Source organism: Neofelis nebulosa, chromosome 15, assembly GCF_028018385.1.
Source record: "Neofelis nebulosa isolate mNeoNeb1 chromosome 15, mNeoNeb1.pri, whole genome shotgun sequence".
NCBI lineage: Eukaryota > Metazoa > Chordata > Mammalia > Carnivora > Felidae > Neofelis > Neofelis nebulosa.
The window spans coordinates 50,482,036-50,495,560 of NC_080796.1; the positions used below are offsets into that span (position 1 = coordinate 50,482,036).

The following is a 13,525-nucleotide window of genomic DNA, read 5'->3' on the forward strand; positions in this document are numbered from 1 at the left end:
TGAAAGACACAGAGTGATAGAGTGCGAGTGGGAGAGGGGCAGAGAGAGGGGGAAACACAGAATCTGAAACAGGCTCCAGGCTCCGAGCTGTCAGCACAGACAGAGCCCCACACGGGGCTCAAACTCATGAACCGTGAGATCATGACCTGAGCTGAAGTTGGACTCTCAACCGACTGAGCCACCCAGGTGCCCTAATAAGGTTTTTAAAAAAATATTTATTTATTTTGAGAAATAGAGAGAGCACTAGCAAGCGAGGGGCAGAGGCAAAAGGAGAGAAAGAAAGAATCCCAAGCAGGCCCTACGCTGCCAGCACAGAGCCCGACACGGGCTTGAACTCATGAACTGTGAGATCATGACCTGAGCCTAAATCAAGAGTCAGACGTTTAACCGACTGAGCCACCCAGGGACCCCTTCAAAGGCCAAATAAATCTACGGTCTGTGCTCTGCCACTGTTCTGACTCCTGGAGACCTTCTATTCCTTCCCATGGTGTATAAACTCAAAATAGGCCCACAGAATTTGGCTGTCCTCTGGTCAGTAACAAAAGAAGCTCTTTATCACCTTGTAAAAGAATCATGTCTCCAGGGCTACTGCCCCCTCTCCGCCCCCCCCCCCCCCCCCCCCCCCCCGCCCGGCTTCCACAGCTTGTGGCTGACCTGAACGAATGTATTCTCCAAACTCGGCCAGGGCTGTTGTGTTTATCTCCTTGGGGCCGAAAGACACTGTTGGAATGTGGATGGCACCTGTCAGGGTCAGGGAGTCAAGAGATGGAAGGTTACAGATGATAACAACCATTCGTTTTCCCATATCCCTCTGTGCATAGAAAGTTCTTTTGCATTCACAAACTTATTATGGAGGGCAGAACAATCCTATAAGGGGGGCACTGCTATTTTCCCTAATTCTAAAGTGAGAAAATAAGCTTAGAGGCATTAGGTGAGCTGCTCAGGACTGTCCTGAGACAAGCAGCAGAACTGGGATTTCAACCCAGGTGGTTTGTGTTTGGTTAGGCTAATACAATTCTTCTTAAATTTTTTTTTAACATTTATTTTTTGAGACAGAGAGAGACAGAGCATGAACAGGGGAGGGTCAGAGAGAGGGAGGCACAGAATCCGAAACAGGCTCCAGGCTCTGAGCTGTCAGCACGGAGCCCGACGTGGGGCTCGAGCTCACGGACCGCGAGATCATGACCTGAGCCGAAGTTGGCCGCTTAACCGACTGAGCCACCTAGGTGCCCCAAATTCTTAAAAGAAAATAAAGTTCAAGATAGGGGTAGGGGAGATGGACTGGAGTAGATTTTGGACCCTAACCTTAAGTAGGAAGCTGCTATAAATTGCTTCTAAGTCTCACTCTGCCTCTGAAACCATCATCCCTTTGATGAACCAGAGGAGCCCGCTATCCTGGGTTCCTACATGAATGAGGAAGCTTGTTCCTCATGGACTGGCTCATCTGGAGTCTAACTGATCGCTCAGCCAAGGCCAGCTTTTTTGGGCACATGATGCCTGGGAAGTGGTAGATTTAGAAGTTCCCAAACAAACTCCTTAGTCCTGAGTAGTCTCATCCATGTTATCCAAATATTTACCTAATTGTCATTAGGCTTATCCTTTTGAGCCATGAAGGCTTTACACTGTAGAGTTCCATTATTATACGTAAACACCAATGGGAGGGGAAACACAATAAATTATGAGAATGTTTTATTAGATATCCCAACACACGGTGGGAAGAGCAAAAGCACCTAGGCAGTGTATTTGTCAAGGGAAGGCCTATGAAAGACAAACTCATCTCTTGTGAGAAGTGAAATGATTCGTTTTCAGAAGTACCAAATAAAAGCTGTGCTCTCCAGCTAACAATAGGTTTACAACCTATTGGAAACTTGAATGACCCGCCCCCCCAACAATGGAGTCCCAAACCCTTAGACACTTCACTTCCTGGTTCTGCTTCCCTCCTCCATTTCACGGGCTTTGCAATGAGCATGTGCCAAAAGAACTGAAGTCTCTGCGTCACCTCGAGGAATGTACATTTGTTCCAATCAGACTCCTTTTCGCCTTACGTGGGCATGGGCGACTTCCGGGTAAGACTATCACTTCTGTAGCACTCAGCCAATGAGGAATCAGGGAAGGGAGTTGCACGCTAGGAGATAAATTGCCTGCTGTAACTGCCCCAAGTGTGCGGGCCCATCAGACACCCACTCTTACACGAACGTTGATTAAAGTCTCACTTCATTCTGCTCCGAGTCTCTGTGTCCCTCCTTTGACTGAGTGAGTAGGCCCATTTCTCATATTTGGGGGCTGTCTGGGATTCACCTGGACCCACGGGGTCCAGGTCCTCCTGTGACAGGGGAGACGTGCCCCACCCCGGTTTGGGTGGCCTTTCTGTGGGAGGGCCCTGACCCCTGGCAGGATCCATGGAGCCCGAGAATTTTTACCTTTGGAGGCAGAAGAAGTGATGCTGGGAAAAGGGTAAAAGACATTGTGGTGACCTGGTGACTCCGTGCATGGACCAAGGTAGGAAAATTGGAATATAAGTGATGAGGGAGCATGGGGCAAGCTGAGGGCAAAGTACAGACTAACAGCACGGCCTGCCCCCCACCGTCCCGTGGAGTATGTGTGATACTCCTTGGACACTCCTGGTGGCCCAAGAACAGGGGAAAGGAAAGGAAGCAAATGATTAATAGAGATCACAGTCATGCAAGACAGGAGTCTCCTTCAGTTTACAGATAACTTAGTAAACTGCAAGAAAAAGGCTATCTGATCCATAGCCTAATCTCCAGAAACCTGTAGACTCCAATTCCTGGAGCCCTAATTTCACCCTCATCAAGCTGTAAGGGGGTATAAGTGCTTGCCATGGTGATGTGGGAAACAAAGGCAAGTGAAAAATTAAATTCCCTTACTGCCTACAGTCCATTGACAAGTCCTTGAAACAGGCAGTGACGTCCTTCTAGGAGCTCAGCTGCCTTGATGATGACACTTTGTTAGAAGCAAAAGACAATCTTGGCCCAACATTATCCTGACCTCCCAGGGTCCTGTAAGTCTAATACATAAAAATTCCTTTGGAAACTTCCTTTATCTCAACTCCCCCCAAGATATATGCTGGGAATCATACTCCAAGCTTATGGTCCCCTGATAGACACCTGAAGGGTCTCATGACTGAGGTTTTACTAAATGGTAATAAATGGTGATTTTTCTAACAGCAGCTAGCCCCTCAAGGTCCTGGAAACCTTGCTTCCAAAATTCCTTAAAGACTTATTACACTGTCTCTAACCCCCTCCCAACCTGAGAGTATATAATCAGTTACCTGTCACAACCCCAGTGCAGCTCTTCCTGCCCATGGGTCCTATCCCTGTGCTTTAATAAAATTACTTTTGTGCACCAAAGACGTCTTCAAGAATTCTTCCTTGGTCATTGGATCCAGGCCACCCCACCATCACCCAAAAACCCCATCAATAAGTACTGCTTTGGGGGTTGGGAAATCCTCAGAGACTGAGTGCGTGTGACTGAGACATATCCCAGATACGAAGGGAATGAGGAGTCTCTATCCATGGTTCCATTCTCCCGCAATGGAAACGGCTGGAGACAGATGCAGTCGGTTCTGGAAAGTGCAAGAAACCTCCATTAAGGGGGATTGAGCATCCCAGGGAAACTCAGGGGCAGGAACTAGCCTGGTGGAGGATGAGGAACAAAAACTCCAGGCTTAGGGGTAAGGGAAGAGACACCCAGAAAGAAGCGGGTCTCTTCGGATTCCCCCAGATAGTCTGCTGGGGTGAACGTTATGGTACTGGGAGGACACTCCTTGTATAAGGAATAAGGACAAACATAAAATGATCAAATTCTGCTGTTTTGTTTGGACTAAAGACCCAATTAAAGGGCCATCTGTTTTTTGGCTCAGAGGAAGACTGATCTATAGGGCCCTTTATGTGAATGACAAGTTCTAGTACACCGGAGGAAAGGGATTATACTCTCTGAAACTGAGGAAACACGGGATGTTCTTCAGTCACCAAGGACTCTCCCTTGGGATGCCTTTTAACCCACTGGAATCAATTCAGATTGCAAGATCTAAAGAACAAAACAAAACAAAAAACACAAAACTGATCTTTTGTAATACTGGGGTCGGTCAACACTCCTTAGGAGATGAAGTAGATTAACGGGACACTAGTTTTAATACAGACCTCTTCTGTAAGAAACAGGGCAAATGGACTGAGGTACCCCGTGTCCAGGCTTTCTGGCCCTACATAAGGATCCAGAACTGAGGGCCTTTTGCAGAACGTGTTTGCCCCAATGTGTTTGGCTAGTAAACTCCCTCTTGATATATTGGGTGATTGTCTAAACAGGCCTCCAAAAAACCCGAGGTTGTATGTGGGGGTGTCTCTCTCATTCATTTCCTGGGTTAATGACTATGATAATTAGAGCCAGTTGTCTGTGGTTAGTCTACACTAGGAAGGAGTCTTTAAGCAGTACTCCCAAGCAGCTGCCGAAACTCCTTCCTTTTGTTTTGGGGAAATTCCCTGTCTTCTCCGGTCTGACATAGACTCCATATTTCCACTTCAGTTGGAAAAACAAATAAACAAAAACCAAACAAACAAAAAACCCCAGGACGTCTGCTCCTCCCTCTGAGCTGACAAGGTTTAGAACTGGGAATCTTCTTTCTCTGCCTTCTGCTAGCACCTCACCTCTTCTGCCTTCCCCTCCCTCTCCTCCTGTTCTGGCACCACCTAAGGGTGCGTCGGGCATAACTGATTCCGAACCCTCCTTGGTGCCTCCCACACCATTGGCTCCTCCCACCCTCCATGTCAAGGAGCAAAGAGCACCCACTTGGGTGGCCCACTTCAGATTTCCCCCACTGGTGTCCCAGGTAAAAACTGATAATGGGGAACAAGTGATTGACTTTTGAGCAGATGCAGGTAGAACATAGTCAATGTTTAAAAACTAATTTGAAAGTTTGTTGTTTAACTAAGACAGACACGTGTTTAGAGTTATCAGCATTAAATATGAAACTTATTCTCCTGGCCAGGGTGTTCAGCCAGCTGAACAAAAGTTTCCCAATGTAGACCCTGATTAGGACAGTAATGACCTTGGGACAGGGTTAGGATGTAGGATTTAAGAGAGCTAATAATCAAAGGAATCAGGGAATCAGCTCCAAGATGGCAGAATGTTGGTAAGGCTTTTGGGATACAGTAAGAGGAGGAAGCCCCAACTGATTTCTTACAGAGGCTTAGGGATCCAATGAGGAAATATTCAGGCCTAGATCCAGAGGACCCAATGGGGCAAGGTCTCCTGAAGGTTAATTTTGTCACTAGAAGTTGGCCTGATATTTCCAGAAAGTTATAGAAGATGGATGGATGGAATGCGAGGTGGACAGAATTGCTCAGGGAGGTACAAAAGATTCGTAAAGAGGGATGAGGAGAGACAAAACCAGAAAGTAAAGATTATGGTAACTACTGTGGAGAAGATGATTGAAAGGAAAGGGAGAAACAGAGGACCCCCTCGGGGTGGAAAATGATTAAGAAAACAAAGGCAAGAGAAATGTAGCTGAAATAAATCTCCCTGCAGCTCCCTGACACGTGAAATATTCAGAGCGTGACCTTCCTCAAGGAACTCATGGCAGCCTTGATGTTTTTGTTTTATTAACCAGGTTTACTTAAGGTTAATGAGTTCCTGTTGTCTCTGTTGCAGTTTGTTAGCAATAAGATGACTTAAAATGATGGCTTATTCTATATCAAGTTTTCATGGGTAATTGTTAAGATAGCTTTCAAAGTCTTTGATAGCCTGAAACTTGAAAGTTTTGCTTGCACAATACAAGGGATTAAATCCATTGGATACCTAATGAGATAAAATGCTAAAACACTGATTGCTAAACATAGGTTTGTGCTTTTCAGTTCTTATTGTAGAGAAACTGAAGCTATTTGGGTCTGTTGGTAAACATGCTTTGTGCTTGACAGATTCATAAATTTGCCATAAGTCACAGTTCACAAATGGTAACTACTTATTTTTCACTGGAGACTAAGGTTTCTAAAAGTTAAAATTCTGCTAGATGCAGTTAAGACTGATGGAAATAAGGAAAGCAACTTTGTACGTAAAAGTAGCTATGTAAAAAAAATTACAAAAAAAAAATGGAAATACATTTTTGTTGGAGGTAAAAGAAAATAATTTTGTCCTAAGTGAGACTGGTCATTTGGAGAGGCATGGCTTGGGACAAAATCTAAATGCAAAGGAAAGTTGTAGAAGGTTTGTGAAAGGAAGTCTTTGGCAAGGAATCTTATGTGTGGTCAGGATGGACAAAGGTTAAAATGCTTTTAGGAAAAAAAAAAAAAAAGGGTAAAGTTTTGTTTTTTTTTTTCTCCTTTGTCTGCCCAAAAAGATGGAAAGAACTATGATTTGCACCAAAAGGGCAGGGCAGCTCTCTCTTTTGACTTGTTTTGCTCAAGCCTTGGTTGAAACTGCCCCTCTTTTGATCCAAAGGCTGGGCAGATGGAAGCAGTGTCCTCACTGGCGGCTTCCAAATGCTCCGCATGTGTGTTGTTTCTGCAGGGCGGAGGAATGGGTGCCTGTGTCATGTGAGGGATGACACATGAAGGGCTTTTACCGGGATACATGGGAGTCATTTGGCTACACTTAGCCCAGTGGGTGCCGACTTGTACCAATCTAGTGACTTTAGATGGACACCCACATGGCTGGAACATGTTTGTGTGGGCGTTGCTGGAAAAAAAAAAAAGGCAAGGGAATAGACCTTGGCTTTGGGCCTTTGAGCCCCCCTCAATGCCTGATTTTATCCTTAGGAAAAGGTTTTTGCCAGCCTTTTAAAATATATTGTAAAGAGGAACAGCTTTATTATGATTGATATGTAAATTTCTGTTGGGCCAAAATAAAATTAATGCATCCTCGACAACCAAGGGAATCTTGCTTGGTCATAGTCAATGCCCCCAAAGTCCCACAGGGAGGAAACTGGAGGGGTAGGAGAAGCCGGGGAAGACGGGTCAACTCTCGGTGGTAGGGTCAAGGCTGGGTAAGAGCAAGTACTCCCAGCACCTCGCAAGACTGACAGGACTTTCTTTTTTTTAAAAAAATTTTTTTTTCAATGTTTTTAATTTATTTTTGGGACAGAGAGAGACAGAGCATGAATGGGGGAGGGGCAGAGAGAGAGGGAGACACAGAATCGGAAACAGGCTCCAGGCTCCGAGGCATCAGCCCAGAGCCTGACGCGGGGCTCCAACTCACGGACCGCGAGATCGTGACCTGGCTGAAGTCGGACGCTCAACCGACTGCGCCACCCAGGCGCCCCCTGACAGGACTTTCGACTTCCAGTTGGATAGCCAGCCAAAACATGGGGCCTACGGATGAGGCTTCTGCTGGCCAGCAGTCAGAGTCAAGATGAGGTTTCTCCCGGCTAGCTATAGGAAATTGAGATAAGGGATGCCTTTTCCTTCTTTTTCCTATAGATGGGCAAATCCCCAACCAAGGCCAATGTTCCTTTGGGATGTATTCGGAAAAACTGGGATGATTTTGATCCACAAACCCTAAAGAAAAAGTGATTCATTTTCTTTTGCACCAAGGCTTGGCCCCAATACAAATTGGAGGAGGAAATCTGCCGGCCATAGGGAAATACCAATTGTAATGCTATGCTACAGTCTGACCTGTTTTGCAAACGTGAGGGGGAACGGGGAGAAATCTCCTATGTTCAGTGTTCTGGGGACCTTAAGAGAAAATCGAGATATGTGTAAGGTCGATCCTGGCCTTATGGGCAACTCTTTCCGAGGGTTCACAATGACCTAGAAAAGGAGGAAGGGAAGTCTTCTACCCCAACCTTCTTCTCCTCAGGACCTCGATCCAGACTTAAAAACGTGCGCTTCTGCTCCCTACTGCCCACCTTAGCCAGGCCCTCCCCGTAAGGTAGCAGGTGCGTTGCCACTACGAGAAGCTAGAGTGCTGGAAGGAGAAAACACGGGAAGGCACCACCAAAATAAGATTTACAAGAAACCTTTTCATTGCATGACTTAAGACAGGTAAAAGAATAGGTAAATTTTCTGATGATCCAGATAAGTATATAGAGGCTTTTCAGAATATTAGGTACGTTTTTGAGTTGACTCGGAAAGATACAATGCTTTTATTGATTTAGACTCTTCATGAGACAGAAAAGCGTGATGTTTTGGCAGCAGCCGAGAGATATGGGGATGAGCAACTCCTTAATTCTCATGGGACTGGAGGTCCTATAGGGACTCCCAGTTCCCTACTGGGGTTCAGGCAGTTCTGCCCCAAGACCCTAACTGGGACTATGATAGTCCCATTGGAGAAGGGTATTGCTGCCACTTCCAAGCTTTGTGGGTAAGGAAATCTAAGGTTAAACCCTTAAATTATGCTAAGTTAGCCACCATTTTACAGACACAGGATGACAGCCTGGTGGCCTTCCTGGAAAGGTTAAAGTTAAATATACGGCTATCTCCCTGATAGCCCCCGAAGCTGAGACGATTCTAAAGGACAAATCTGTCACTCAATCGGCCCCAGGTATTTGAAGGAAGCTGCAAAAATTGGCTGTTGGCCCGGAAGGGACCCTGGAGAAGCTCTTACGAGCTACCAATTGGGCATATTACAACTGAGATAGAAAGGAGAATAAGGAACAAGAAAGGAGGCTTAAAAAAAATCTAAGGCCATAGTCGTGGCCTTATGCACTAGGTCAGATTAGACATCCCGAGGTTCTGGCACCAAGTGCCATTTATGTGGCCGATCACGGCACCGGAAACAAGAATGTCAGAGGGGACAACAGAAGTCGAAACCCCATAAGCCATGCCCCTTGTGTGGAGACATTCACTGGAAAATCTGAATGCCCTTGGGGACCTCAGTCTGCAAGGGCTCAGATAACCAGTGTCCCTGAAAGAGACTGATGGGCCTGGGGTTCTTCACGGTGGCTCCCTTTGAACCAACTGTTGGAAATCCAGAGCCTTGGGTAACTGTGGAAGCAGAAGGAAAACCGGTTGATTTCCTTCTTGACACTGGAATCACCTTTTGTGTCCCTCCTTTCCACTCCCGGCCACAGCCGTCCAAACACGGCATATTACAGTGTCTCCAGAAAACTTCTGACGAAACGTTTCTCTCAGCCACCGGGGTGCATATGGGGAGACTTTTTTTTTCACATTTTTTTTGATAATGCCAGAGAGCCCCACTCCCTTGCTAGAAAGAGACAATTATGACTGAATTAGGGACTATAGTGTTACTAGCTCCAGGACAGATAAACAGTTGTCTAAGCGTACAGTAATCTGGATATAGAAGATCAATTTTTCCTTGAGGTAAAATTAAATACACCTCATGGAGTTGTTCCTTGGAAATTGGATGGCCAAAGGAAGATTTGAGGGTTGAGAGCCAAAAACTAGTTCAAATGCTTAACTATTCTAAGTAACAATATCACAAGATCCAAATAAATATGGAAGAGGGAAGAAAAGCTATACTTAAATTAAAAAAAACAAAAAGACCAGACAGGTCAGGGACTTTGTGGATGGCTACAATGCATCTTTCCATAGTGTGACCTCCTCCCTAGGAGACATTGCATTTGGAATATTAATGCTTGTTAGTCTAATAATCTTTTTGTATGTCATTTGTAGAAGCTGTTGCATGTATCAGAAAAATAAGAAAATTTTGCTAGCCCAGACATTCCAAATACTTTTCCATTATTTTGGACCTCTGGATGGACTTCTGAACCTGCCCTCACTGCCATACCCCTGTCATCCCCCCCTTTCAGCAGGAAGCAGTTAAGATCGGTTGTCGTCCCAATCCCTAATGGCAGTTAGGAGTCACGTTTTCGAAGGGGGGGGGGGGGCGGAATATGATAGAAAAGATAGGATTCAGTAGGCAGAGAGGGAAAAGATTAGGACTTGAGGTCCCTGGGTGGAAAACAAACAAACAAACAAACAAACAATCAAACACATTTTGGAACAATCCTGGGAGCAATCTTAAGATTCCTCTTAAGAAACAAACATCTGTGGGAATGCAAGCTGGTGCAGTCACTCTGGAAAACAGTATGGAGTTTCCTCAAAAAAACTAAAAATAGAACTACCTTACGACCCAGTAATTGCAGTACTAGGTATTTATCCAAGGGATACAGGTGTCCTGTTTCGAAGGGACCCATGCACCCCCATGTTTATAGCAGCACTATCGACAATAGCTAAAGTATGGAAAGAGCCCAAATGCCCATCGATAGATGAATGGATAAAGAAGATGTGGTATATATATGCAGTGGAGTATTACTCGGCAATCAGAAAGAATGAAATCTTGCCATTTGCAACTACGTGGATGGACCTGGAGGGTATTATGCTAAGTGAAATTAGTCAGTCAGAGAAAGACAAAAATCATATGACTTCACTCATAGGAGGACTTTAAGGGACAAAACAGATGAACATAAGGAAAGGGAAACAAAAATCATATAAAAACAGGGAGGGGGACAAAACAGGAGAGACTCATAAATATGGAGAACAAACAGAGGGTTACTGGAGGGGTTGTGGGAGGGGGGATGGTCTAAATGGGTAAGGGGCACTAAGGAATCTACTCCTGAAATCATTGTTTCACTATATGTTAACTAGTTTGGATGCAAATTTAAAAAAATAAAAAAATAAAAAAAAAAAGAAACAAACGTGTGTGCCTTGTGCCCAAAATAACCTATAAATGAAAATGGAATCCACTTAGAAGAGGGATTGTGAGAAGTGAGATGATTCATTTTCAGAAATATGAAATAAAAACTGTGCTGTGAATTAACAATAGGTTTACAACCTATTAGAAATATGTATGAACCACCCCCGCTCACCGAGTCCCAAACCCTTAGACACTTCACTTCCTGGTTCTTCTTCCCCCGCCCCCCTCCATTTCACGGCTTGGCAATGAGCATGCACCAAAGAACTGAAGTCTGTGTCACCTTGAGGAATGTACATTTGTTCCAATTAGACTTTTTGTCTTATGTGGGCATAGGTGACTTCCGGGTAAGGCTATAACCTCTGTAGTACTCAGCCAATGAGGAATCAGTGGAGGGAGTTGCGCAGTAGGAGATAAAATTGCCTGCATAACTGCCCCGTTGTGTCTGTCCATCAGACACCCGCTCTTGCAAGAATATTGACTAAAGCCTCACCTCACTCCCCTCTAAGCCTCCGTGTCCCTCCTTTGGGTCAGTGGGCTTATTTCTCACACCTCTGGAATCAGTTTTTCTAAGGATCAACTCTACATCACAGCCCAACACATAGATGGAGAAGTCAAGTTTCAAAAAGATGAACCTGTATGAGGCAAACTCAAAATCTGAACTCAAGTGCTCAGAGTTGGAGCAGGAGGCATGTGGCTATATAGTTGTGTGTGTGTGTGCGTGTGTGTGTGTGTGTGTGTGTGTGTATGCCATATAAGTATACATAGGCCATATAGCCATGTGGCTATAAGGTCTCTACTTTGGGTTCTTTAAATAAGAAAGCTTTTTGCTTTCTTCTGGGTAAAGAGACTGGTGAGCAGCTGTCCACTGGCTTTCAGAGAACTAACTATTCGTGCTGTGCTTTGGGAAAGCTCTACTCTGACTCCTGGCCAATCGCTCAAGCACATGCACAATATACATTCAACCACAGGGGTTAGCTTTTGGTCCCTGAATCTGCCTGCACATGTTTATGTAGGCAGTTTCTTTTGATACACTACTTATTGAAAGGGAAAAGACTGGAGCTAAGCCCAGTGGTGAGGAAGGATGTCATTATCCCATAGGATCTAGCACTCAACAGAAACTTTCCTTTTTTTTCTCCCAGAAAATGCAGACTGAGAAAGCAAATGAGTTTTTAACCTTGGTTTGAGGTCTAGGGGAAAGACGTCTTTTAATCAGGAGAGGAAGTTTGGAACACCCCACACCCCTTTTTGGAGTCATCTGGAGCTGGGAGGATCCTACAAGCCATAGGTGTTATCATCCAGTGCTCACTCCTTGCTGTGGGGTCCCTGGGGAAGTTCATTTAATTGACCTAAGCTTCAATTTCCCTCCTCTGTAGATAAGATTAAGATACTTTAGTCTTATCTTAAGATATTGCAGAGACTTAACAGAAGTGAAAACTTTCGAAGGTTAAAAGTACAATAAAATCTATTGCAATACCGAGACAGAGAGTATTGGCCAGGGTGAAGGCCAAGGCCACAGGGACGAGGGTGGAGCTAAGAAAGGTTCCAGGCTAGGCAGGGAACACCAGAGTCCGCAGAAGCCAGGTCTGGGGCAAGAGTGTCATCGGCAAGTCTGGGGACGAGGTGCTGGGACGCGGGCTAGGGTTGGCTTGGGGCGTGTGGCGGAACTCCAGTTCCAATGGCGGACCCAGTGCCGTCGAAGTGGGGAGGCACAGGTTGGCCCAAGGAGAGAGGGACCTGTATCTGAGCATAGGTGGGCAAAGAGGCCCAGGCTCACCTTTCAGCGCTTCCTTCATCGCAGCGCGCTCGCCTTGGCTGAACTGAGAAGGGATTTGCGACGACCTCTGATGCTTCTGGCCCCCCAGGCCCTTCGACCTGGACATTGTGGAGATACCCAGCAGCAGCACAGCCGCCAGGGCCAGCACGCAAACACGCAGCGGAGCCATGCCTCTCTCCAGTCTGCAGCTGGAGTTTGGACCTGAACGACTAGCCCGCGTAGGTCTTCCAGTCACCGCTCCAATTACCACAGCTGCCTTAGCCCCACCCTATTCCCAGACCTGACCAATCTCCGCTTGCCTGGGGCTACGGAACACCAATTCACGGGAAGGCTCCGCCCAGAGGCGCAGGGTCTTTTGGGAGTTGTGGTTTCTTCGCCTGGGACAGGCAAAAGTAGGGTAGAGGTGAGGGCTCCGGTTAAACGTCAGGGCTTATCTGCGCTTGATCTGCTTTGAGATACTCAGAAATCCCTGGTCACTCTATGAGAAGTCAAACTGAAGGGCGAAAAGGTAAAATAAAATGAACAAAGCGTACCAGACCTTAATCTGCTTCTCACTTCTGAAATTCAGGACTTGATTACCATCCCCCCAGATTCTGTGTTGGAGCTCTGCGGGGCCCCTGGCTTTCTTTACTCTGAGATTGAAACAGTATTACTCCATCTATAGACATTGCTTTGGATGATCAGTTCAGAGGGCTTGCTCCTATTTAGCAATTCACTGAAAGTGTTTTTGATATTAATGTTAGTGCATTTTTGCAACTCTAGGCAAATACATTAAGACTGAAGGATTTTGAGAAAGATTATGTATTAATAATTTTGGTGTATTTAATAAAATGAGATTTCATAGCTATTCAGGATACAGGATCATTTTGGAAAAAAAAAAAAAACTTAAAGACACAGAGAATAAAATTAGATTTATTGGAACCAGAAGAAACCATTCCTTTCAGATCCCTTGATACAATTTGATCTGCCACCAGTCACATATTTTAGAATTTTCTAGGAAAAAAATCAATAGTAGGGCTGCATAGTTACTCATGACCAAAGCTGCAAATTCACACTCCTGGTGTTTCCCAAAGCTCAGAGAGGGAGTACTTTGCCCTTTTCAGTAATCCTATTTAAACAAAACAAAACAAAACATGGCCCTCCCCA

The 13,525-nt window shown here is 45.3% G+C and overlaps 1 protein-coding gene across 3 annotated transcripts in view; it reads right to left on the reverse strand.

The window, feature by feature from the left end:
* The window catches only part of PM20D1 (peptidase M20 domain containing 1), a 33,411-nt gene extending 20,763 nt beyond the window's left edge, over window positions 1-12,648 (reverse strand). For 2 of the 3 annotated variants that reach the window (XM_058700064.1, XM_058700063.1), the window contains exons 1-2: window positions 12,380-12,648; window positions 655-741 (exon numbers count right to left, since the gene is read on the reverse strand). In XM_058700064.1, the coding sequence (XP_058556047.1) occupies window positions 655-741; window positions 12,380-12,548 (256 nt within the window). In that variant the 5' untranslated portion in view covers window positions 12,549-12,648. Of the gene's footprint in view, window positions 1-654; window positions 742-3,289; window positions 3,584-12,379 lie in introns of all 3 variants that reach the window. The other variant, XM_058700065.1, reaches the window with a different exon arrangement.
* Between the last annotated feature and the right edge of the window lie 877 nt (window positions 12,649-13,525).